General features: G+C 45.7%; 1 protein-coding gene across 1 annotated transcript; it reads right to left on the reverse strand.

Moving 5' to 3' along the window:
• Window positions 1-580: 580 nt before the first annotated feature.
• Window positions 581-27,398, reverse strand: C19H3orf52 (chromosome 19 C3orf52 homolog). Its single transcript, XM_005602007.4, has 6 exons — window positions 26,817-27,398; window positions 20,923-21,052; window positions 13,862-13,989; window positions 9,838-9,908; window positions 6,714-6,895; window positions 581-2,315 (listed from the first exon to the last, which is right to left on the reverse strand). The coding sequence occupies exons 1-6, from the start codon at window positions 26,949-26,951 to the stop codon at window positions 2,209-2,211; spliced, it is 753 nt and encodes a 250-aa protein (XP_005602064.1). The 5' UTR covers window positions 26,952-27,398; the 3' UTR covers window positions 581-2,208.
• Window positions 27,399-27,541: the final 143 nt, after the last annotated feature.

Raw genomic sequence — 27,541 nt, forward strand, 5'->3', positions numbered from 1 at the left:
ATTATGCACCAGGTGTTACACTCGTCATTAAGATGTGTGATGACCCATAAATTCATCTCCTCCAGCAGAACAGTGTATATGGAAGTGCCATTTTTTCCAAACACCTCAAAATGCTTCAGGCACAAAGTTCAGGTCTTTACACACCCTTTGGGCCAAAGAATCAAACCCATGGAAAATCCTCTCTATGACTCACAAGTGGTCAAAACCCAAGACAAGATCGGTGCATCTTGGTGCTTTCCAAAAGAGAAGGGCAGATCAAGACCACACCCTGTCCTGTGTCCAGATGTGAACTGGCCCTTCCTTCTAGCCCCAGGCCCTTCGGACACCTGGTCCTGCCAGAGGGCCTGGGAGGAAGTGGACAGGACCAAAGGCCCCTCCCTGCCCTCAGGACACACAGGAGGACCCAGCCCACCCCAGCCCACCCCAGCCCACCCAGCTGAATCTTACTCACTCAGAACAGGAAGCTGCTTTCAGAGAAACGAAAAGATCACTTTCAGCACTATTTACTGCAAGAAAATACCAGCCCAGATCACGGCCCTGGAGAGTCAACACCTACGAAGCAACAGTGAATGCGACAATGCAGAGGCAAAAATAATTTACTGTAAATATTTTTAAATCCTTCTCCCTGAAAGTTCTTCATTATTTTGTAAAAAGCACAGATACACTAAAGTTTACATTTGACACGTAAAAAATAAAGAGGAAGAGGGGAAATTCACCTATTACCCTAGTTTGAGGAACTATCCTTAAAATGAGACATCGAGTTACAATAAATGTATCTTCTAGTTAAATAAGAAAAGAAAGTCACATTATCCAGAGTCCTGTATCGTAAAGCACTCAAGGCAAACCTAGCCTGAGACACATGCTGGGGCACATCCCGATACACAGCTGCCCCCAGCACTGACTTCCACCCAAGGCCAAGTTAACTGACATATCGGGGCTAAGGGTCTCTCATCACAGGGCACAAAACTCTTTCTCCTGAAAAATTTCCAGGGAAACAATTTTCCCAACAAAGACTCTGTTCCCTCATGACAGGAAATCCTATATCCACAGACGACCAATCCAGTCACTAACATTCCCCCCGCCCTGCAAATGAGTGGGCACTAAGCTTCCAACAGTTTATTTCAAACAGAGGTTCTTCCTGTTGCTCAGCCACCTTCAATCAGATACACAATCAATGCCTGAAGACTCAGAGTCCAACAGGAAGGCTAGCAAGTCTGGACAATAAAAACGCAAGGGGTAGAATCCACAGCAGATGGGAAGCAGTCTCAGGGACTTGCCAATGGAAGTTTGCGAAAATATAAGTGGGGACACTATCCAAAATGATGACATTGTACTCAAAACTTGCAAGGACCCAAAAGGAGGTTTCCAAAAGAGGTGTGTGTCCAGGAGTCACAGGAACAATGAGGAGATGCAAAATAATTAAAGAAACACATCTCCTTTCATTTTTTTTTTTAAAGATTTTATTTTTCCTTTTTCTCTCCAAAGCCCCCCGGTACATAGTTGCATGTTTTTAGTTGTGGGTCCTTCTAGTTGTGGCACGTGGGACGCCACCTCAGCATGGCTTGATGAACAGTGCCATGTCCACGCCCAGGATTCGAACCAGCGAAACCCTGGGCCGTTGCAGCAGAGCACGCAAACTTAACCACCCAGCCATGGGGCCAGCCCCTACACATCTTATTTCTGTATCTATATACAACACAGTAACACTGGGTGATGCACCAAGGCTGGCTGCCTGAGAGATGCAGCTAGTGGTCATGGAAGTAGCGCCGCACTAGGCCGCTTAGGTCTTTAACGTGCCTTCCCTTTCCTCACAGCCTTGCTCAGAGGTACAACCAATACAATGGATGGAAGGGTGGGGTGGGGGGGGCGGGGTCAGGGAGAGATTGGCTCAGTTCGCCCTCACCAAGCTGCCTGCCTCTCCCTCTTCTCTCTCCACCAGCACAGGTTAGAATTCTGCCTAAAAGCCACCCTTGCACTAAAGAGAAAGCGCCCACGTGTGGGTGGAGGCAGCTAGTGCTTCAGGAACAGCAGTGACCTCACACTGCAAGGTCCACCCACCCCATCACATCACCCCCGCCCCATCTGGATTCCTGCCTTTGTCAGGACTGGACCCAGCCGGGGCAGCGCTTGGGCGCTGTTTCACTGGACATCACAGCTGCAGAAACAGGAGAAACAGGATCATCTCCACCCCTCTAGTCAATGCAAGTCCTACGTTAATTCACCGGATATTGTCCATAGAACGGGATGAATACTCTCCATCTCCAAACTGAGGGGAGTGCTGCTTTCAGACGAAGACCAGCCTCCACCACTCCATTCTGAAAAAAGTACAGACAAATAAAAGTCACTAATTTTTTAAGATCATGATTATTTTAAACATTTGGGTTTTTATACTCTAGTTTCTCTTCAGATCGTATAAATCTTTCGCCTTTTAAACATTTGGGTTTTTATTTTATTTCACTGGGTTTGAATATAAACTCTTAAGTAAAATTGGAATGTTTGTAAATTCCTAACAGAGGAAGTTTATTCTTCAGTCAACACACACACAGACACACAGACACACCCACAACTCTGAATACTTTTCAAAAGGGAAATAACACGTTGTTTGCTCATCTGTTCTGGTATAATTCATGATAACATTTTCACGAGGCCTTCCGGATGCTGAGGACATTTTAACATTTAGTTCTTTTTCATGATCTAACCATAAAATATCTCTAAATTTTCAGTTTTTTAAAACGTGTGCAATATATCTTGAGAAATTCTGACGACAGAAATGGTGTGGACCTGGCCTGACTGAGGGGGAGGTGACCATGCAAGGACGTGGGGACACTACACAGAGAGCCCATAGGCTCCACAGCTGTGTTCTCAGGGTTGATGTTTGGTTCTGGATCATTCTTTGTTGTAGAGAGATGTCATGTGTGTTGTAGGATGTTTACAAGAAGCCCTGGCTCTACGCACTAGATGCCAGTATCCCACAGACATTCCCAGTTGTGATAACTAAAAACGTCTCCAGACATTGCCAAACATCCCGGGGCGGTTGGTGGGGGAAGGGGGTGGGGGTGGGGGGGGCGCAAAATTGCCCGTGGTTGAAAACTAGTGCTCTTTGGCTAAACTCTCCATGTTTCCTGGAGAATCTTTAAACAACCAAAATGGTTTTCCTCTACTCCCCAGGCAGTCCTTTCAAGGACAGAAGGCACACCCTGGCCTCTGTCAGCAGCCAGCTCAACAGTTTACCTCAAAAATGTGCAAACAAGATTCACTATTCTCATTGCCTGGAGCTTTTTCTCTTTTCTCTCACATAAATCCAGTTTTTGCCTTTGTTCCTCACTTGGTCTACTAGCTGACTCCTTCGCATGTGAGAAAACAGTACAAAATAACTAACTCATGTCCAAAATAACCCATGATGTCCAAAATAACTCCTGCTCTTTCATATTTGTAAACCAGACTTCCCCTCCTTATCCCCAGGCCCCATCCATCCATAAAGTGAAGAAGCTCAAAGACACAGGGTGGGGGAGTGGCGGGGGTGGCGGGGGGGGTGGGGAGGGATGGTGATTCATTAAAAGAATTCCCTTAACCTTGAGGGTATTATGCTAAGTGATGTAAGTCAGACAGAGGAAGATAAATACTGCATGATCTCACTTACATGTAGAATCTAAAAAAACCCAAACTCACAGAAAAAGAGATCAAATTTGTGGTTGTCAGAGGTCGGCGGGGGGGGGGGGGGTAATAAGGGACTTGGATGAAGGTAGTCAAAAGGTACAAACCTCCAGTTATAAATCCTGGGGATGTCATGTACAACATGGTGACTACAGTTAACAACGTGGGATGGTACATCTGCAAGTTGCTAAGAGTGGATCCTAAGTTCTTTCCCAGGAAAACAAAAATTTGTAACTATATAAAGTAATGGATATTAACTAAATTTACTGTGGTAATCATTTCACAATGTATGTGTGTCAAGTCATTATGCTGTACACTTTAAACTTACACAGTGTTATATGTCAATTATATCTCAGTAAAACTGGAAGAAAAAATAAAAATAAAAAAATTCCTTATGATTATAATATTGAGTGTTTTTCTTTTTACAGGGCGTCGAAATATGCCCGCAGCTGGGTCAAATAGTTGGTGTGCTTCCAAATTAAAGAATGACATACAAGGCCAACCCTGATGGCCTAGCAGTTAAAGTTTGGCACGCTCCACTTCAGCGGCCAGGGTTCGGTTCCTGGGCGTGGAACCACACCACTCATCTGTCAGTGCCATGCTGCCATGGCAGCTCACACAGAAGAACTAGAAGGACTACAACTAGAATATATAACTATGTACTGGGGCTTTGGGGAGTGGGAAAAAGAAAGGGAAAGATTGGCAAGAGATGTTGGCTCAGGGCAAATCTTTCCCAGCAAAAAAAAAAAAAAAAAAAAAGGATGAGATATACATACACACAAAATACCTCAGGAATCCAAATTACAATCTAATTTCAGGTTCTGACTCACGTACACACATATGAACCCCAAAGGAACCAGACTGGCCTCAGGGAATCCCTGAAATTGTAAAATTTTGTGTAGGAAGAAGAGTATGTGCATTTTTTTCTGGAAAGAAACTGCATGATTATCTTCAAATTTTCTAAGGAGTATACGAAGCAAACAATGTTAAGGATCTTTGCTCTTTGAAGAACTGAACATTATCTCAGTGGGAAACTAGTTGCCCAGCTCATCACAGCGAGGGTGGGGGTAAACCACCAGGCCCGCAGCACATGCGAACATGGGAAACTGGCCTAAGGATTCACTGGGTCTCGCTCAGTCCCTCTCAGGGCCCCGTGCCTATCCTGCCACGTCCATCTCGTCCCTTTCTATGGATTTTGCCTATGGGTGTGTCCCCTCCCTCAGCCTGCCTGCCTCTCCAAGTCTCTCTGCTTCCTTCCTCACTTCCCAGAAGCTCACTGTACCCCTTCATCTGAGAGGGCGCTGACACTCATATTCCTGAAAATATCAAATGGCTCAAATACTCCACATGCATGCTCTGGAAAGTGGATGTGGGGTCACAGAACCCCCACCCTGGCCCCCAGCAGAAATGTCTGAAAGAGTACAATCTCCTGAGGAGCAGAAGCCATATAGCTCACGGCTGCATCCAGGGCCTGCTGCAGTCTCCAAGGCTGATGCACGGAGTTCAAGGTCTTCTCCACTCTCCTCAGGCCTCACAAGCCACCTGCCCTTCATGGACTCTGTGTGGCCCTCCCAACCTCCTAATGCTCTTAAAGCTTTTCCTCCTCCACCTCCCTCGCCTCCATTTGGAAAGAGCTAGTAACACAGTATTACAGAGGGGTGCCGAAAACTAAGACCAGTCCCACCGTGGCAGCCCACCACAGGCATCTCAGCAAGGTGGACCTCCCTTCCCTCAGCTCTTTACACGGGAGGAGGTCGAAGGGCTTCTTCCTTCCTTCCTTCCTTTCTTTCTTCCTTTTCTTGCTTCCTCTCTTCCCTTCCCTTAACTTCTCTTTCCCCTTCCCCTTCCTTCCTTTCTTTCTCACCTTTCTTTCTTTTTCAAATTCCTGTACAGGGGGCATAACCTCTTCACTCCATTTATTCAGATGCTCTGTGAGGAAATTATTCATTTATGAGACTTTCCCAATGAGCTAAAATGTGGCCTTCTGAATGTCATTTTTTTAAATTAATTTGGGGAAAAGGAAGCTTTAAGAAGTGCTGTATATAACTCTCTGCCTTCTTAGGCCAAGATTAGTCTACTTTCACCTCCCGTCATCAAGAAATTGAATATCCTCATAATTGCCCCTTCTCGTGCTACCTAGTGACACGTGGCCTTTATAATCTGTTCCACTCTTCCCATTCGAGGCTGCTGGCGCTGTGCCTGTTGCCAACCACATCTCCTCCTAATTTGCCTTTTTCATTCATTCGACTAGTATTTACTACTATTAATGTGCAGAAAGTGCATCTGATGGAATGTGGATGAGAAAAGAAAACATCCGAGATGGTTGGCCTATGGGCTATCAGAAGCCAACGTATCTCCAAGCAAAGAATCGAGGGGGAAACGAGAGGAGAGGGAAGTCAAGGCCAGCCAAGGTTGAAGCTTCAGCGCAGATGCAGCAGAAGGATATGGCATAGGCCTGGGGTCACTTCACCTTCCCACCTTCCTTTTTGTCAGGTTTTGCACCAAGTGTTAAAAGTTCTCAGATCCTGATTTCTATGCTTCTTAAATAACATGTCAATTTCCTTGTTCTGTTCTTCGTTTTAAAAGTAGATGAATAAATTTATTATAATTTTCTAAAGAGGCTAATTTGTCTTTTTATGCCACTCTATTAATTTCTTAATGGACTCAGGGGCCTTCAAGAGAAGAGATACGTTCCCCATATTGAGATAATTTTTCAACGATTTAGCTATCTCGTTTATTTCAAACTCTGCAACACTTTCTTCTCGTGAAACCACAGCGTTCCCACAAAGGTTATTAATGATGCTGTGAAGTGGGATACAGAGCTTCGCACCTGGGTGAACTACAACGAGGAAACTTTTAGCAATCCTTGTCTTTACAGCTTAATTATTTTTTTCATGATTTTTCTCCAAACTCCTCCGTGGGCTCATGGCGGGCAGGGACTGTGCAACCTCCACAGAGCATGGAGCATCACCTGGCCAGAAGTCACCCTGCGCCCCCGTCCCCAGCCTGGCTCTCTGGTTCACTGTCATAGCTCTGGCTTCTTGACTTGCTCAACTTACCGAAGAGCAAGAGGGATGCTGGATCAAGCCCCAGAGTCTCACAACCAGACACGTTCTGATCGTGGAAATTCTGCAGCAAAACGCCCAGCACCAGCTCCTGGCTCATCATGTACTTCATAAAACCATCATCTTCCGATGGAACCCCAAACTGCAGGTGGTAGGTTATCGTGGCATTTTCACCACTGAAAGTCAAACCAAACAGACACAGTAAACATAACAATAGGATTGCACCACAACTCACGAAATTGATTTTCGCAATAACATTTTTTTTTTTTGTTCTGCACATTCTTCCAGGTACAAAATAGCAAAGAGTGTACTGTCCTAGAAGAACCCCCTCCACGAGTCCATCACAAAAGTCCAGGTGAACCTAACCTCCTCCTTCCACCCAGAACCCATCCCCTGGAGTCTACTGGGAGAAGCCATTGAAGGGATGGACATGACCCAGCTATTGTTAAGGATGATCCAAGGGCCGGCATGCGGTCTGCTCCAACACCAGCCTTATATCCCCAAGGCGGGCCAGGCAAGCTGGTTCTCCTCATGTATCCCCTTCTCCAAGTTCTCACACTACATGTATCTCCTTACCCCTACAAGTGTGTGTCAGGGCTATTCAGTTTAGCCAGCTCAGGGTCCAAAGCTCCCTGTCATCAGCCGGGTGCAGAACTCCTGAACTCCCACAGGCTGCCTGCGCGCCAGCAGCAAATCATGCCTTCCCAGTTTGTCCCCAAAGTAAGAAATTTTTTCTGCCCCATTTCCACTCCTGAGGATCCAGCTTTGCAACTCTCAGGAGGGGGACCTAAGGAAGGAGAGTTTTCACCTTCCTAGAACATATTTCTCCCATTTCCAAAATAAAAATAATCATAGGGCTATCCTCAGCTAAAATTAGTAGCTTATCCCACTTGTTAAATGCTGCCTCAACATTTAGTCTTTTCACAGTTATCCTATTACCTTGGTTCAAGAAGGTCTAGATTAAGAGCCAGCAATAAAATAATGAAGAAGCGGTCACATCTGAGACTCTCACCCTGGGGCAAGTTTTATAGACACACCAGTCCCAGGAGCCTGAATCAGAACACTGTTCCTGCCAAGGACAGGGAGAGGGCTCCCTCTCGTGGCCACAGGTCACACAGGCCCAGACTCTCACACTACACTAAACTCTACCACAGCCAAGAAGTATGCCAAACTTTGCGGTTCAGACGAATAATACACGGTCAGCACTCTGAAGAAACCCACAGTTTCAAGGATGCCACTTGGGACAGGCTTAAAAATGCACTTTCAAACTCTGTGCCAAGTACTCTGGTTTGCAAGTGACATTACCTGTGCTCCACCTTCGAATTATCGCTAATGATGGCAACATCTTGACACACAGCCACCCTGCACTCCTACAGACAGGGACTAGGATTGGCTCACAGAAAGGACCAGAAGCTGACCTTCAGAAGACCAGGCTGGAAGCTGAATGAGAGGATTGCGCTGCCTGACCTGGCCTGGCCAGCCCATCCTCATCCCACCAAGTCAGGTCACTGAGTGAATTCGCATAAGGCTGAATCTTGAGGGGAAGACAGGGATTTTCAGGGAAGCGGAGAACGCTGTGGGCTTTGCCCCAGCTGCCTCCACTAGAGTGGGTGCAGCAGCTGATGAACCAATGGGCATTTTCCCAGGTTCCTGTCGGGCTGGTCCAGGGCTGAGACCAGGATCCCCTTGGAGACACAAAAGCATCTGCCAGGGATTTCGCTGTCTCTTGCCCACAAATACTTGAGTTTTTCTTTCAAATATCTTTTAAAAACAGATTCTCTAACATCAAGTCTTCAGGTTTCTAGCCATGTTTTACTCAGTTGTCTGATGGGTTTTTCCCAATGTCTACCCCAACCCATTATGCAATCCTACCTCCTCTAGACCCATAACGTGGGGCTGGATTCTCAGAAAGACCCTTCAGGCTGTGAGCGGCTTTCCTCTCTCAATTCTGCCTCAGTCCTTGAGTTTCAAGTTGGGGCGAGTGCACAGAGGAAAAGGTGTTGGGTCTGATTATTCATTTCTCCCCCTAAATTTCACTGGCATTTTAATACTAGTGGTTTATGATTAAAATGAGCAATGTCAAAGGAGTCACCATAAAGTAACATGCACATTGGGGATCCATAAGGAACGAGGAATAGAGTTGTTGCCAAGGCAACCTGCCACCATACACATTTCCAGACTTCAGGTCCATTGTGCTCCTGCCTCATTGTGCTACCACCGGCTTTACATGCTTCCCCTCCCAGGCCTACTCATATTATGGTTTGGGAAATGTATGGCTTGAGAGGGAAACCTCAATATAATACTGCCTTTGATGGTCACATTCCAGGGATATCTTAGGAACAGTGGATAATAAAGCTTTGCCATGTAAATCTTGTCCTAACAATACAAAAAGATAATCAATGACTGACTGCTCTACACACATATATCCTTTTACCTAAGTGTCCATAGACATATACAAAAACATTAAAGATTAGGAGGAAATTTAAAAACAAAAAATACATATGTATGTACATATGCTATACATGTATAGTATGTAAAGTATATACGGTAAATATATGTATAGAAGAAATCACACCAAACTGTGGATGGTTGTTCATTTCACAGTAGGGAGCAGAATTCACTCTGCGTCTGGAATTGACTGGCACACATAGTGTCCAGGGGCAGTGGGGCAGAGGGTAGAATTTTCCTGCAGTATCTAGCTTTATATTTGCAATATTATACAAAGAGCATGGCCTCCTGCATTACTTGTGTTCCTCAAAAGCACAAGCATGGATCATATTATGTATATCCCATCATTATCTGAGATCTATTTCTATTTCTACCCTTAGCTTATTTGGGATCTGCTGGTAAACAGGACTGGTGTACCTGGGACTGGCCTTTCCTCTCTTCCCTGGGACCTTGTTGAGTCATATAATTAACCTGGGCTTCATTTTTCTCCTTTGTAAAATAAGAGAGTTGAGCTAGTTGGTCTCCAAAGACCCTCCCAGCGCTGACACTATGATTCTATCTGTCACTGGTTCCCTTCATGCTTTGAGACTTGGAGAGTCCTTCTCGGTAAATGGTGATGGGTGTCATTTTCCAGAGAAAGAGACCAACACGGAATCCTCCACAGTCTTACCTGAAGTCCACTATTTCCACCGAAGTAAAGTAACGACTCAGAGATGGGGATGAACTGTACACATCTGTGAGCTAAAACAGACAGGAAAAATAAAACCACCACACTCATCATTGCTGAATCATGTTGCACATCACCTGACAAAGCAGAACTGCTCCTAGACACAGGGGATTACACTCCAGCTGGGAACTGCCTCATCCAGAGGCTCTGGATCGAGAAATAGGAAGGGGTGGGCCTTCCGCCAACCAAAACTCAAGTTCACACTCACATAAAAGAACCTCATTTATAAGGATCAGGCCAGGATTTTCAACATCTCTTCTATGTTTCGCTGACACCTTGTGGCCTTCATGGTGAGAGTGGTCAGCAGCCTGAGCCCACACAGACTCAAGAGAAGGAGAGAACACCCAGTGGCTGGGAAGACTGCAGAACAGGCCACTCGGGGCCTGGGACGTCACTGGACAAGGGCCCCTTCTCTTCTTTCTCCAGGGCTTCACTATAAGGAGAAACAGCCTTACTAAGACACTTTCCCCTGGATGATGGGACCAAGTGGGCTGGTCTACAGTTACAAAGACATGGAGTTCTTCTTTTATACATGAAACATTGCAATCATAAAAAATAATGACATTTGTCTTCCCATTACCTAGGTTTCATGTCTTCACATATTACCATATTGAGTTCAGCCCTTTACTTTAAGAAATAGAACGAAGCTAAAGCTCCTCCTACACACTATTCCGGTTTTCCTCCCCCTCCCCTGATACTAACCATTGTCCTGAAGTTGGCAGGGATCCTTCTCATGCACATTTTTACAAATGTAATACTTCTTCGTGTAATCACATCAATATATAATTTGCGTTTTTATTCAAATAAAAAGTACCATATTCTACATAATTTTCTAAGACTTGTTTTTTTTCACTCAAAATATCATTTGAGATTTACCCATAATGGTCCATCTAGACTGAGGTCACTCAACCTAACTCCTGACTCCTGCACAGACCTCGTTCAGCGATTGCACCGACTTATCCATTCCCCTACTAATGGTCAATCACGTTGTTTCCAGTTTTTCCCTATTACAAACTATGCTGAAGTTACCATCCTTGACCATCTCTGCACCTCTCTTCTTACACATGTAAGAGCTTCCCTTGGGCATCCACCACGAAATGGACTTGCTGGGTCCAAGAGCAGGTGCATCTCCAACTTAACTAAGTCTTGCCAAATCATTCTCCATTTTACTCTCCTCCCAGCAATGCAGAAGTGGTCCATTTCCCACAGCTTTGTCAGCACTTAGTGTTACCAGATTTTTAGATTTTTGCCAATCTGAGGGCTATAACATTGTGCTTTACATTGTTTTAATTTGCATTGTCTTGCTTTCTAGTGAGGTTGAGTATCTTTTCGTGTGCTTAACTCTTTAAGATTTCTCACCTTTGGATTGCGTATTGGTTTCCTGTCTCTCTTGGGATGTCTTTTTCTTATCTGTCTGAAGTGATTGGTGTTATATTCTGGATACTAGCTGTTGGATTTAGGTTATAAATATCTTCTCCCAGTCTTTGATTAGTCTTTTCATCACGTTTCAGAGATGTGAATCCTAACCGAGCAGCACTCAAGACCATGGGGCTGAACATATTTATGTTGTACTTCTTTTAAATTTACATTTGCAGGCTAAATGGCTTGTTCTTTAGCAGACAGGTTGTAGCATAAAGCAGGAGGGCTGCGCTGGGATCTTGTCATACTCTTCCAAAAGGACACAGCTCTGGGGCTGGAGTGAGCCCATGGCCAGGCCTCCAAGAGCCCAGCCAGGGGGCCGGCCCCGTGTCCAAGTGGTTAAGTTCGCTCACTCCGCTTCAGCGGCCCAGGGTTTTGCTGATTCCGATCCTGGGCGCGGACATGCCACCGCTCGTCAGGCCACATTGAGGTGGCGTCCCACATGCCACAACTAGAAGGACCCACAACTAAAAATATACAACTATATACTGGGGAGATTCGGGGAGAAAAAAGCAGAAAAAAAAAGATTGGCAACGGTTGTTAGCTCAGGTGCCAATCTTTAAAAAAAAAAATAGAGCCCAGCCAGACCCACTCCTTCCCAGCCTGAAGCCTCAGCCCTGACTTTGTTCTGGAAACCTCACCGCATCCAAGGGCACCCTTGTGCTGAGACCACTGTGCTCAGCTGCAGCCATTACAGCTCAGTGCCCCATGATTTTATCCAGGAGCAAGCAGCAGCAAATACCCAAAACAGCAGTGCCCTGAGGGAGCTCTGCCCATCTTGTCTCCCACCAGACTCCAAATGGAATCTCAAGGAGGCTGCATTTCCACAACACACCCCAACTTAATCCACCTGGTGACAATTCAGTCTCTCAAAGGTAGAGCCAAGAGGACGAGGGCACCTACAGCTTATACTCCCCAAATCTTGTCATTATTGCTGAGATCTTTAGAGGAAACTGATATCAGGGCACAGCGACGAGCTAAAAACACCTGCGGAATCTGCCCATGTCCAGCTCTGTGCTAGAGCTAAGGCCTGAAGATGAATGATTAACACCCACTTCTCCTGGACATGGAGAGTCCAGTCTGTAACAGCGCACCTGTGTGGATGTTAACTCATTTCATTTGTGCTCAGCAAATGCAAATCCCCCGATTCAAAAAGCAGCCAAGAGAGAAGTACCCAGAGGTTACTCACTCAGCCACTCACAGAAAACCTGGAATAATCATCCCAGAGTACAAACTCCTGTGATCAAAGGAGCCATGAAATGTCTTGCATTTGGGGACCCAGAAACTGACCCTGGAGTGACTTAGATGGAATTGCTTCCTTCAGAAGCTTTTGTAGGAATCAAATGAAAGCCAAATGAAGAGGACTCACCCCATTCAACCTACCAGCTGCAGAGAAGAGTGGAATGGACAGCAGGCTGGTCTTGCTCAGATATTATCAAAACTTTACTGCCTGTGAACCACCTTGACAGGATGACTAGGACTTTCCAAACCAACTCTCATGGTCTGGCTACAGAATGCTTACATTGCACAGAGAACATTCTCCTGCATTTCCCACTCCATGAATGATGTCATCATCCACCCACGCCGCGGCCACCCAACCAGGACACTGGCGCCACGCTCTCCCTCACCCCAACATCCACCCAGCCATTAAGTCCTTTTGAGTGAGAAGACCTCTGAAATCTCACTTGACTCCTCCTTATTCCCCCTGGTGCTGCCCGAGTTCAAGGCCCCCTCACCTAAGCTACTACAATACCTTCTAACTCAGCTCTCTGCCTCCAGGGTTTCTCCATCATCGCACAGAAAGCCTAAAACGAAAAGCTGACCACATCCACCTGCACATTAAAGTCTTTGAATCCCTTACCAAAGAGTGGGGAAACCTTCATGATCTGACTCCTCCCTTCCTGTTCAGCCTCACCTCTGCAAGTCCCCACCACACAGAGAGCTGAGGCCACAGGACACTGCAAGCAGATCCCCTTCTCTGCTGTCTTATCTAGAACACTCCCACCTCAGACTTCAAGACTCATCCTGAATACCACTTCCTCAAAGAGGCCCTCCAAGCCTCCACCCCGGCTTGTTTAGATGCCACTCCAACCCACCTCAGATTGTTTAGATGCTCCTCCTTTGTGGTTGTAAAACACACTGTACGTATCTCAATGATGGAACATGTCGCTCCGGTTCATAACTATCTATTTAATTGCTTCCCCTACTTGGACAGTGAGCCCCAGTGAGGGCACAGACTTTGTGGCCCTGGCACCCGGTGTGTTATTTAGTGCACCCTAGATCCTCAGTGAAGCTACAGGGTGAATGAAATAGAAGACCAGAGTGAGGGAACAGAATGGTGTCCTCCAGGATGTGGGTAGCCAGAGGCCAGAATTCTTCCCTCTGGCTTTGTGCTACAGAAAACACATTTCGAAGCATCAGTTCCTGCCGAAATCCACACAGAATCTGAACTTGAAGCTACTTGCTCCATTGTTCTAAGCCAACTGTTCTAGCAGAATTCGTATTCCAATGTGAAGAAATCAGTAAACGATGTGTAAGATACCATTACCCTTTTGGTGAGCAAGTGAGGCAGCTCCTCTTCAGAAACACACTCTTCTGGAATCTTTAGCCTGACCAAGAATGTTTTATTTGATGATAATTCAAGTATTTCGTTTTCATCTTCATCGATGTAAGTTACTAAAGAGAATGGGGGGGTGGAAATAGAAAGCAAAAGTAAAGTAAATGCATGTATAAAATAATAAATTTATTCCTTTCATTGGCTGCTATACATTAAAAAAAATACAATGAGCATTTATCGAGGTTAAAGCCTGGACACAATAAGCAAGGACAAGCAGAAATGCTTTCTGCTCTCAGTAAGACCAAATAAAGACCCAGCGTTGCCCCCATCATGATAAAAATTTTGATTGTTTGCTTTATGCCATAAGAGGTCTCAGACTCCACTGAATACAGACTTGGGGAAGGGCTGTCAGCAGGGAGTGGGAAGAACATGAATTTCTTTGTTAAACTGAATGTGCAGCTTAGCTATGTACACAGGTGTCGAGACAAGCGCTGGGAGACAGTCTAGGGGGTGAACAGTGGGTGATGGGGAACAGAGAGAGAGCAAGCGACCTCACTGAGTCACCTTCAGTTCTGTGCATATGATGAGGAAGTGTCATCATCCATCAGAACAGAGAGGGGACAAGAAATGAACACGTGAGCCCATGTCTTGAAATCTCCCCAGGAGGATGGGGACAGGCTGGAAGCCATCACTCTGGAGTATTTCCCACAGGAGAGGAATGTTGACACACTGTTTGAGGAAGGGAGACCAAACTGCACCAGGATCCCCAGGGCACACAGGACTTACATTCCTGGGTCACTGAGTTCCGTGTGGCTGCGTGTGTTCTAACGACGGTGAGCTAATTGATGTGTAAGCAGTTAGAGCTCATGGAAAAGCACACAAAGTCAGGAGCCAGGCGCCGGGAGCTGGCACTCACGGTGCTAACTCTGCTCCCCCGGCTGGCTGCCAGCTTCACCACTGGGCCCACACAGGGACCAGCTCCCTGGCCCTGAGAAAGGCGTGGGTGGACAGAACCAGGTGCTCATGTTGCGGTAGACTTTTCTCTCAAAGCCCATGCTTCAAATGTAACATAATCAGCCTCTTTTATTGGACTCTGAAAAGGCCAGAATGGAATAATTTCAGAGTTTATGAAAGAAGGGCAGGTGAAAAGAAGTAAGAATCCTGAGAAGCATTCCCGGAGAAAGTCTGGAAATGTGAGGCATTAGGAGCAAGGGAAGGTGCAGGAAAGAGGTACAGAGCAGGCCTGAGACTGCTGGCTTAGAAAGGCCTGCTTGAGGCTGGCCCTGGGGCTGGCCTCCCGGAACTGGGATTTCCAGAGGGTTCCACCATTCCCTGATAAGAGTGGCTCACTGTGCCTCAAGTGTTTGTACAAACAACGTGGCTTATGCGAACATCTCTTTTCCTTCTCAGTCTGCAATTTTATTATGTGCCAGGCAGAGGCTGCCTATGTGACCAGCACCAGTAAAAACCCTGGGTACTGAGTCTCTAATGAGCTTCCTGTAGACAACATTTCACGTGTGATGTCGCAATTCGTTGCTGGAGGAATCGTGTCCTGAAATTTGTGCCTGGTTTCCTCCAGATTTTGCCTTATATCTTTTGGCTGTAATAAGTCATCGTCATCTCAGTGACTATATGCTGCATCCTGTGAGTTCACCCAGCAAATCACTGAATCTAGGGGTGACCCTGGGAACCCCAAATGCAGGGAATTATCCCTGCCTCCTTATTTGTTGTAAATCACTACATTACGTTGTCTGACAATAAAAGTTAAGCCCTCATAGCAGAAAACTTGCAAAGTACAGGAAATTGTAGCAAAGCAAGAAAAAGAATACCAGTAATCCTTTAATTAAAAGGATTTTCCCCCACATGTTATATCATATAGTTGAGGTCTTAATGAGCAGATAATTTGTACGCTACTTTTTGTTGTTTGTTGTTGTCATTGCTTATTTGTCTTGGTTCTGTTGTTGTTGTTGTTGTTAACATATCAGAAGCCATTCCCCACATGTTTGAAATTCCTTGCAAAGATTATTTTAACGGCTACATAAATGTTCATAATTGGCTCCATTTACTTAAATCTCACTTTCAGTGTTCTGAGCTTTCCACTGTAATGATGCTGCAATGGATACATCTTTGAGTGTTACACCCACTAGGTACATTTCCATAGCAGATATCAGGGCCTTGGAAAGGAAGAGGGGATGCCGGAGGCTGGATACAGGTTTCACACGACTGCTGAGCTCAAGGGCCCTGAGAACAGACGCCAAGTTCTAAAAGAGGTCTCTACAATCAGCTCTAATGACATGTACTGAACTTGAATCATCTGAATAACGAATCTGAACCAAGACCTGGCTAAATAGCTGTATTTGTTAAAATAACAAGAACAATGAGTTTACCCAGTCCGAAGTTTTTATGTCACTAATGAGACTTCAACTGGGCAGCATTTTCCATGTAGAAAAAACGGGTTTAAAAAAATCGCAATACATACAAAGAACATTGGAGGTACATGAAAACTGCTTTTTGGCTGGAATATAAGACATGTGACTGGAGAGGGAGGCCTTATATGCCAGATGTCTTCAGAAGTTAATGGAGGGTTGTTAAGTGTCTCACGGGAAGGAGGTGGAGGTGAATCTGCTGGTGGTGGACAGGCAGAAGGGGAGGCAGAGAGTCCACTGGACATGAGATTGGGAGAGACCAATTTTGACAGACAGCAGTGGGAACTGGAAGGAAGGTGGGAGGGAGAAAGCCCAGGACAGTGCAAACAAAGCTGGCTTTAAAGGGAGGTAGACTTAGGTTGAACCCAAGTTTTGGCCAATATTAGCCATGCGACCTGAGCTTAAAATGAAGACATTGAGGTTTAGAGAACATGCGGAATTTGTTCACAACAATTGAGCTAGTAAGTAGTAGGGTCAGGATACATTTATCGACTCAGACTCAGAAATCATTTATATTTTACAAATGTGGAAACTGAGGCCAACAGGGTTGAAGAATTTGCCTAAAGTTACACAACAGGATGGTGGCAGAGCTGGAATTAACCTGGTCTCATGACTCCCCATGAAACTATAACAGGTAAGCTAACTGGGGAAGGGATACACACAAATCGTAGTTTCACATAGATAATGATTGAGAAGATGAGTTATTTCCAGGCAGAGCTCTCTAGCAGACTATGACTAAAACTCAGGAAAAATGTGTAGAAGCACATCTAGGAGTCACCTCCTGGAGGGGATGGCTGCTGCTTTGGGACTAAATGACTTTCTCAAGGGAAACAATGGAGAACGTGAAAAGTAAGAAGGCTGAAGACAAGCCTCACGCACCACAATGAGAGGCTGAAGGCTAAAATAGCAAGAGACCTAAAGTCCAGGGGTTCTGTAGATGGAGAGGAGCACACGAGAGTAACAGAGCCGAAGGCTTCCTCCTATTTGCAGGGGACAGAGAAAGGCCATTGGGTTTCATGATCAAGCAATTGGTGGTGACCTTGGGAAGAACAATTTGGGACCAATGGTTTAGGAGTGAGCAGGAGGTAAGATCCAAATGCAGACTTCTCTTTCTAGAAGTCTGCCAGTGAAAGAGAGAAAAATTATCTAAATGAAGGAGCAGATTCTGACAGAAGATTGTTTTGAAGGAGAGAGAACGCCGACACATTTCAAGAGGCCCAAGTTGAGAAGAGCCTGAGGATATTTAGAGAGAGATGGAGCTATCTGAAGGTCCATGGGTCAGAGGAAGCTGGAGAGGATTCTGTGGAGAACACAGGTGAAGAAGTCAGTCTTCGGAAGGTGGAGAAACACAGGAGACTTGAGGGAAAGAGAAACAAGTGAAAATGCAAAGAAATTTGAAGGTCCTGGGCCTACAGATTTGCTATTAACTTCCTGCTGTCAAGGACCTTCGTAGCTTGTAGCTTGTTCATGCTGTCTGCCCAGGATTTTCCCATGAGTCATCCTACACCAGAGAGCATTGCCCTGTGCAACCTGTCTGTCTGCCAGGACCATGTGATATCCTAAGACGTAGCTCTTATTCTCAACTCAAAGGCAAAACAAATCCATACAATACAGCATTACTTAGGAAGTCCCCACTTACACCTTGCTACTTTCCCTACTCATGGAAAAGCCTGTGTATTAAGAGAGCAAAGTGGTCAGGTAGATATCCATAATGCTGGGGCAAATCATATAGGTGTCCCTAGAGTGTTAAAACTGACCACTTTTAAATCATATATCTAATCACCCACCTACTTGTCACAGTTTGATCTTTGTAACATTTCAAACATTTTGCCCAAACCAAGGAAGGGTTTCATTAGTTAGGTGTTACTCAGGGTCTCTCCCCTCCCTGGTTGGGGTAAATTAGTAAAGAAAGTCGAACCCTTGAGGATGCTTAACTGATTCGCCAAATTATCCAGAAAGAAAACGACTTTGAGAGAGAGAGGAAAGGCTTCTTTCCCACTACCCTTCACACCAAGGAATTTATAATTCCTTAAGGAGAAGGAGAGAATTCATTAATACCCTTTCCTAAAAAGCTGGGACAAAACCAGGCCTCCAGACTCAACAGGATTCCCTGGACTCTGCCCACAGAATTGGCCATTTTAAAAAGATTTCATTGTCTGCTGTGAGACTGGCTGAGTACTAGCCTCTTCCCCATAGAGTGTAGGCAGCCCCAGTTCAATGACTTCAGCTGAGCCATGATCCTGAATTTGTCATCACTTCAGTGGCACACTAAGGGCAGAGTAGGGGGAGAGCCCACCCCCAGTGCAGGCAACAAGGGTGCACAGTCTGTAGAAAATTGACAATAAGAAAACCAACCACAGGGGGCTGGCCCCGTGGCCGAGTGGTTAAGTTCGCGCGCTCCGCTGCAGGCGGCCCAGTGTTTCGTTAGTTCGAATCCTGGGCGCGGACATGGCACTGCTCATCAGACCACGCTGAGGCAGCGTTCCACATGCCACAACTAGAAGAACCCACAACGAAGAATACACAATATTGTACCGGGGGGGCTTTGGGGAGAAAAAGGAAAAAAATAAAATCTTTAAAAAAAAAAAAGAAAAAAAAGAAAAAAGAAAGAAAACCAACCACAGGTTGGTCTGCTCAAATTATCAAGTGGCAGCAATTCTTAACGATGTCAGTGACATGATACACCTCCCGACAGCGCACCTCGCCCTGGATGCCCCATTTTCCTGTCCCCAACTAGTTACCCTTTCTGTTCTGAGACGTGTTTACTGTTCCCTTCTACGTCCACTCCAACTCCACAGTTATTCAAGCCCCCGTCCCCAAGCCTCAGTCTGGGGACTACAGAGCCCGAGACAGGAGAGCGAGGAGTTGGGAGGAAGGGGAGGAGGAAAGCACCAAGTAGCTATGATAGGACAAGACTGTGTGACTCAACTTCACTTTCAACATCCAGACGTGGGAGTTGATGGGAAGAGGAAGTTATCAATGCTCACAACAAAACTACTGTCCTCAGCAAGATCAAGGAGGTGCAGCACCTCTTATTAATTTCTCCCTACCTCAAAACCAGCCCATGGCCTCAAAGAATCACCCAGGCCACCTCAACAATGCCCTAAGTCACTAAGTGAACATGGTGCCCATCCGAGACACTCACGCTGGAGGTTGGCACCTGTCTTCAAAGTTTTACTATTCCTTCAGAGACTATAAAATCTTGAGATTTTTATCTCAAAAAGGGGTGGGGAGGTGGAGGAACATGAGGCGAATGGCAAATGTAGCTCCTGAGGAAAATTCCCAGGACTCCCTCTGGAGAGACTCAAGGACTCCCCATTCTTGCTCTCATCCAATGACTGGGTTTGTTATGGAAAGCCCGACTCAACCCAAATTCTTATGGAGACCAGACCACCCTCAAGACTATCCCAGGTCCAGAAGAGCCCTCCCTGCAATCACCCCAACATACAAATAAGAACAATTTTCTTCTTTCCTGTTTTGAAATTGAAATGATTGCCCACAGGAGGGTACTATAGTTATGCATCATAGAAACCTTAATAATACTGAAAATGATAAAAAATTAGCAACGACCTAAAAAGCTTTAAAATGGTGTGGAAGAATACATCATGTAGTATTAAAAAAGATATCCACAAATAATTTTTAATAAATTGGCAAAATGGTCTCAATATAACATTAAAATCCAAAAGGTAAGCCACAAGACAATTAAAAAAATCTGATTTCAAATTATTTTATTTATTTTTTATTTTTTATTTTTTTGAGGAAGATTAGCCCTGAGCTAACTATTGCCAATCCTCCTCTTTTTGCTGAGGAAGACCGGTCCTGAGCTAACATCCAAGCCCATCTTCCTCTACTTTATATGTGGGACGCCTACCACAGCATGGCTTGCCAAGCGGTGCCATGTCCGCACCCGGGATCTCAAATTATTTTTAAAATGCAAGTAAGTAAAAGACTAGAGGAAAACATAGCAAAATATTAATAATATGTATGGGCTTTCTGAGTAACATGTATTATTTTCATATTCATAATAAAAAATAAATAAAATGAGATAATAATTAAAGTGTATACTTAGCACCATGTAAGTTTTTGTTTTGTACACACATACAACATAAATATAACAGTTATTTCTAAAATAAGTTAAAATAATGACAGCTTACAGATACATGTTCCATAAAGTTTTAAAAACTCTTTCAAACACATTATTCATATTATCATTATAATAATATACCATGTATATCAGATGATGTACAATAATTATCTTTAGTAAACAAATTCTACAAGACAATTTTTCAAACAAGCAGGTGTAGAGATACAATAAAATATAAATTAGCATTTAAGTAAATTAAAAATTTTAAGAAACCTTCAAGATCCAATGGGTAGAATTTAAAGGAAACCAATAGTGTCCATACTTCTTCTAGAGTTTATAAAACAAACAAATAAAAAATGAAATAAAACCAAAAAACAAGAATTATGTATACCTCCCACCCATACAACATATTCCAAACCAGTTTTAAATTCATATTATAAATAGTGAAATAGTAATGAGTACATCTTCCATTTCAGTGTAATCCATAAGCGTTAAACAAATTCTTAAAATGCATCAACCTAGCCATGTTTAAATCCTCTTACCTCCAATAAGACATAAGCTTACGACGATTACTAAAATGAGACCTAGGAAAATAGAGGTGATGACCATCCACAGTTTGCACCTTCCAATCAAATTCTTATTACAGGAGCTCCAAGGGCTTTCCTTGTTAGCCTAGAGAGCAGAGGGAGATGGTGAGGCAGTCATTTGCTTTCAACAAGCATTTCTGAATACTTACTACGGGCCAGTGATACAGAAATGAGTGCAGCAGGATCCTGACCTCAAGAGGCCACAGTCTACTGAGTCAGGTTTACAAAGGAGCAAAATGGAACCCCACAAAGGAGTTAGCCAGAAAATGCTCTGGGGGCTCTGAGGTGGGAAGAATAGGCAAGATTTAAGGATGGACAGAGAAAGGCATTCCAAACCTGGGAAAGAGCATCCTCAATGTTGACTCACAATGGAATTGGCCAAGAGACTGGTCTGATGGGAATCTGGGTTTCAGAAGCAAGTAAGGAGAGTTAGGATTAGAGAGAGTGGAAGATTGGAGCATATTTGAGAGAGTTTTGAATGTAGCCAGAGCAGTTTGGGCCTAATTTGGTGTGTACTGGGAACCTGTTGAAGGTTCTGGAACACAGGAGCTGAACTGAAGATTAACAGAAAAACGATGTGCAGTTTAGAATGGACACACCAAGAAAAAGCTAAGAACCTACTGCTGTGGCCCACACTTATGTAATAAGGGCCTGGGAAGGGAAATGAAGGGAAGGACGGTAGAGACACCAGGAAACAAGCTGCAAGGGGCATAGTGAGGCGGAGTGTGGAGTTAGAGGAAGTAATTACAACCACCATGGTTTATTGAACACCAACACCATTTCACCTCATTCTGACTGCCCTGCAAGGGAGCCATTTGTCTATTTCAAAGACACAGTTCAGAGAGCTTAGCCAGAACTAATACCAGCTGTGCATCACAGCAAAGCTAGAGCACTCTCCCTCTTGTCCACAGCCTCTGGCATCACTGTGCACAGCTCCAGGTTACAAACATGCCTGGCTGCCGTGGGGGGCCTCCACTCTCAGTGCCACCACCTGCCCCTAAAAGGTTCCATGACTCTTCTGTTTCCCACTGAGCTGTTAGGCAATTCCGACATGGAGACCATGGGAAACAACAGACTATGATGGGGAAAAGCGTGTTTCTCTATCAGGATTCCAATTCCAGTTATACCACTTAAAAGTAGGGTGACTATCAGCAAGCCACCGAAATTCACCAGCCCCAAAGTCCTCAACTGTACAACATCTAAATAACAAATCTAGCTCACAGGGCTGTGGTAAAAACCAGAGATCAGGTGCACGAACCACTTGCTAAACAAATACTAGGAACTCAAGAAACGGGAGCAATCGTTACTCAGAGTGTTCACTTGTCCCACAAAGCAGGAACAGGCAGTTCCCAAGGCTCACCCCTGAATCGACACCTAGTTTACTTTCTCTCCTAACGTGACGCTGGTGGCCATCAGAAAAGGAAATTGTCCACAGTGGGAAGGACTACAGCTCAGACTTTCTCAGTGAGACGTTCCCAAGGCTGGCCGCCTATCAGAATCACCCAAGGAGGAACGTAAACTCCACATACCTAGGCCCTACTTGGACCTCGGGGACCAGATTGCAGGGGAGGTGGGGACAGGCCCAGCCTGTCATTTTCAGCCTCCCAAAGTAAATCAATTGCTTGCCCAGAACTGAGACCTCTGGTCGGAAGCCTTTCACTCTTCAGAAGCCATGTCCAATCTCTCCTTTTGTGGGGGCCCCCAACCACCCCCCTGCCTTATCTGGTTTCATGTTCAAATAGAAACTGATACTGGCCTTATCTTCCCAGGCAAAGTGACAGCATAGGCGGAAGGGCAGTTCTTAAACTTCCCTGTTCTTATATCCCACACTTGGGCCTCATACAGATACTAGGCAATTAATGAATGCGTGTTGCTTAGTTACAGAGTACTCCAAAAATTTTAAGAATGTACTGTGAGAAAATCTAGAGTAGAGGTCACACTGGAGCCCCTGCATGCACCTTACACTGGCCCTTCAGGTTGGGTGTGGGGGGCACGGTGAAGGCCCCAGAAATATGTGGACAGAGGAAACCCTCTCAAGTAAGTGTCTCTGGAGTCCAGGGTTGGAGCCACCTCTCACCCACAGCTGAAGACTGAGAACTGCTCCAAGGTCATGAAAGCCAGGGGCTTAAGAAGGCACATGGGGGAAAGTCTCAGTACAAGGACGCTTTAACTTCTCGGGACAGAAACAGAGCTTCCTATTTACAGAGCTCCCAAGACACGTGCCATTTTCAGTCCTTATACAAGAGACAGTGGGGACGATTAAAATGAGTACAAAATGAAAAGGTCTGGAGTCTCAAATGAGCCGCAGAATGAGGGGCCACCGGCCTCTTTGGCCTCTTGTGCCTTCATATACGTTGACCCTCACAGACCATAAACCGGAACCCTGGTGGTTTGAGGAGACCACCACTCTGTCACTTCCTGGGGGAACTGAGCTCAGAATCACACAGCCCTCATCTGTAGGAAATGCCTCTTCCTGTCCAGCGCCAAGCTCCCACCCTACACCCTGGCTCCCTTCACTGTCCTGTCATCAGCCCAATTGCAGAGACCACTGTCCTTTGCATGATTACTCTTCCCAGACTTTAGTCATTGTAAACAGTCTGTCCTCTCAACCTAACGATAGACTACAGGGCTCCTCAGTTGTCTGTACATTAGAGTCAACCGAGGACTCAGCGTTTTTTAGAAGCGCCCCAGGAGCGCTTTGCCTCACTGTGCCTTCAGGGTGGGGAGCCTCTAATACAGCAGATGTCTGCTACCTGTGCACACTGGGTCATGAACACACACGGCCTCCTCCACTGGCTTCCTCGTTCTCTCTTGCCCAAATTCCAGGTCATGAGGAGAGGCCACAGGCAGGGTCTCCTTCAGGGTGCCTTCCAAAGGGTTTTGCAAACTGCATCTTACATTCTATGACTGCATCATATGGCTCAAGAATTTTTGCGGCTTTTCTCTAAACAGTCCCCCAGGTATTCACATCCCTCCTCAGATAAAGATCTAAATACACAACACAAAGTCCTACAACAATGACAGGACTACCCATCTCTTAGATACAAAAAGGTCTTCTTCGCTTTGGCTCAATCATGAGCAGATATTACACAGATCACGGAAAAATTTGTAAGCATGTAGTAAAAGCTTCTTACAATGAAGACTTTGTAATATTCATTGTGGGGTTTAATCCACTTGTTGGTCCAAGCACAAAAAAGGCAGTTGACTCTTGTCCTAAATTCTGAACAACAAGTGGCAATGGGGCTAATTTTTAGCCAGCCCGTTCACATAAGTCTTGGCCTGCCTCAAAACTATCAATGTACTGGATGATTATTATTATAATGATGCTACCATGTCTCTGTGACTTCTGTTTGGAAACTGAGGTCTGAGCCCGTGTAATGAGCCATAAAAAAGAAAACCAGTCTCACTCTATTATGCTCAATTCCTTTTTCACTTTTGACCCATCTATACTGCCATGTTTACAATAACGGAAAGCAAGTGAAGTTCACTGGCTTACATTCCTGTCCCTCAAGCACCAAACCCAGATAAAGAAAGAGAAAGAAGTTCTTTCCACTGCCATGATGGCCCTTCCAAGCAGGAAGAGACCCAGGAGATGGCATGTCTTCTTCCCAATGATCCAAAACTCTCAGCTGTCCACCCATCCACCTGCCACTCTCTCACCATTTCAGATACACCACTCAGCGCCTCATATTCACTTCAGTTCCTCAACTTACAGAAATTAGTAACACATAACTTAGACAATTATACATAAATGAGTATAAATTATATATTTATATATTTAAGTGATATGTTAATACATATCTATACATATAAACTAAATCAAGAAAAACACCATAGGTTTGAGCCCTAAAAAGCCTAAGTTCAAATCTCAGAGCCACCCCTGAGGGAACCTGAATATTCTGGTAACTCCTCTGAGCCTCAGCTTCTTCACTCAGTTTCTTCTTCTGTCAGCTCAGAATACCGACACCTTCCTCTTAAGTTTGTGGTGATAATGAAATGCATTTATGTATGAGAAATATTTGGCACATGATAGGTACAAAACACGTGGCTAATAAAAACCAGGGACTTAAGCTACATTTCAAAATTGGAAATCTTAACAGATAAAGGCGACCTACACACAAAATGCTTAAGAGTCTGAATCTGTAATTGTGCTAGCCAACGCTTTGAAGGATGCTACGTTAATGGGCTTTTCAATTTAAAATACACTTCTACTTATTCTGTAGAACCAAAGAGAATGATTAACACCTCAGATGAGGGGTTTTTTTCTCTTTCTTAAAGTTTTTCCTGTTCAAGCCTTTCTAGAGTGTAACCTTTTACCTTCATGCCATTCTGTTAGTCACCACAGCTTTCCTACCGGGTGACCTACAAAGAGAATTCACAAGGAAGTCTAGGACATCTGTACACACCTGACCAAGGAGGAAGTCATTAGAACATGAAAGAGCAATCTCTCCTGGGCAGGTGCTAAACAATGACAAAATACTGATACCCTACGTGTGCTTGGCAGGCTCCACTCCTCACTGTTTTCGAGGAGGCATTCCCCGGCCACTTTACATCAGCAACATTTGACGGCTCAGAAAATACAGACCTTAGTGCCTTGCGCCAGGACCCACGTTTTAGCAGTGAAAAGCATCACCAGATCTCTGGGTTCCGTCCTAAACTGTGGAGTCTTTGGGGTGTCCTGGGCTTGTCTAACATGAGGTAGGTATTCCCAATTCCCACTCCTAGACATTGCCTTGGAGGAGCCACACACCAAGTCCACGGTTGTGGCCGCTTGCACAGGGATCAGACCATCTCCCTCCAACTTCTGTTCTTCTGTGGCGTTCATCTTTTATTCAAATATAAGGCCCTCAACTACTCTCCAAGTACCTGTAGGTGCCCATAAAAGCACACAGGAATCAATGCAGAGGCAAAAGCAATGCTCCCAACTTTTGAATTTCCCGCTTAGCCCTGAAATTAACAGTTGAGCAACCAAAGGGGTGGGAGATGACCTAGAAAGATCAGGATGGAACCCTACATATATGGGGAGTTCCATGTACCAGTAAACCTCTGGCCAGTCTCAGGGGTTAATCAGAAGGTAGATGGCTCAGAATTCAGTCTCTAGTGTTTTACAAGCATTTGACGAAAACGGATAATGCTCCTGTCACTGCTAGGGCTGAATCAGAAAAGAGCTTAGCCTAAACATCATCTTCTTTAGAGACTGAGACCATGCGTAGCTAGCTCTTTGGGACAAGAACTTTGAAATTATTTCCCTTCAGTTGAGTAGGGGAAGTTCACCCCGCAGCCCTTCTCGTTCTTGCTGCCTTCTCCCCTCTCCCGTCTCTCTTCCTGCAAAATCAAATGACCAGGTTGGAAAAAGAAAGTGTGTGTCTAGGGGATGGTGAGCCGGGATGTGGACGTGGGGGGGCGGGGCAAGGGGGGGGTCGGTGAGTGAGGGGTAGGATAGGGTGGAGGATGGGTGGAAGTAGCAAGGCGGTAAAGAGATTCCGAAGAAAAGGAGAAGCCTCCAGCGATCACTCTAGTCCTCCCTACTTAGAAAAACTGAAAGTTACAGAACTTCTTAAAATCACTTCTACCTCTGAGAGTTCTCTCTCTGAAGAGGGGAGCGGCACACCTCACAAGTAGGATTCCCCACGCTCCCTGGGGGCGAGAGGGGCCGAGGAGCTCGGGCAGGCTCAGTCTGGAGCGCTCCACTCCGAATCTTCCAGCGCGCACCTGCACCCGCGCCTGGCCTCCGGCGCGCGCGGAGAGCTGGCTGGAACCCGCAACTCCGAGTGCCAGGCCCGGGTCCTGGCCGGCAGCCTGGCTCAGAGTGCGCTCGGATCACGCCGCCAGCGCCAAGGAGACCTTACCTGGGCTGGGTAGGGCTCCTCGGGTGAAGTGATCGTCCCTACGGCTCCATTGAGAGGGGTCTGCTCGTCCGGCTGCCCCTCGAGCACCGAAAGCTCCAATTCATCGCCCGGCGATGGGGGTCTGGCCCCTTCCATGAAGGGGCAGAGGAGGACTAGCCAGCCCGCGGGCAGCAGAACGAACGCACCCGAGGGTGCAGAGTCCAAACTGGCCTCCCGGGTGACTCACCCTTCACCTGTGAGGAGGGCGGGGCGGGGGAGACCTCCCGAGGCGGGAGGGGCAGAGCGGGCCGATGGGGGGCGGGGCGGGGAGGCGGGGCGAGCGGGGCGGGGTGGGGCGGGGGAGGCAGCCCGGGCTCCTGCAGGGTACAGCCGCAGTGCCCGGCCGGTCGTGGGTTCCAGAGCAAAGCAGATGAGGGCTGTTTTTCTGGTTTGTTCTGGGAACCGTCTGCTCTGCCTTCCCCTGTCGGTGCAGATACAAAGCAGAAGCTGAGCCGGGGGCCTAGATGGGTGACGGGCTGAGGCTTGGATGGGCCCAGCAGAGCCATGCCACGGTAGAAAGTTGGCATTCCACCCTAAGGAGCTGTCTGTTGCCAGGGCTTGCCCCAGCTTGCATATAATCAACAAATAATTATGCGTCTCCTGCATGCCAGGCATTGTGCGAGATTTTGAGCATCTGAAGATGAATAATACCCACGAACACACTCCTTCCTTTTACAAGTCAAGCG

This window comes from Equus caballus, chromosome 19 (genome assembly GCF_041296265.1).
Source record: "Equus caballus isolate H_3958 breed thoroughbred chromosome 19, TB-T2T, whole genome shotgun sequence".
Taxonomy (NCBI): Eukaryota; Metazoa; Chordata; class Mammalia; order Perissodactyla; family Equidae; genus Equus; species Equus caballus.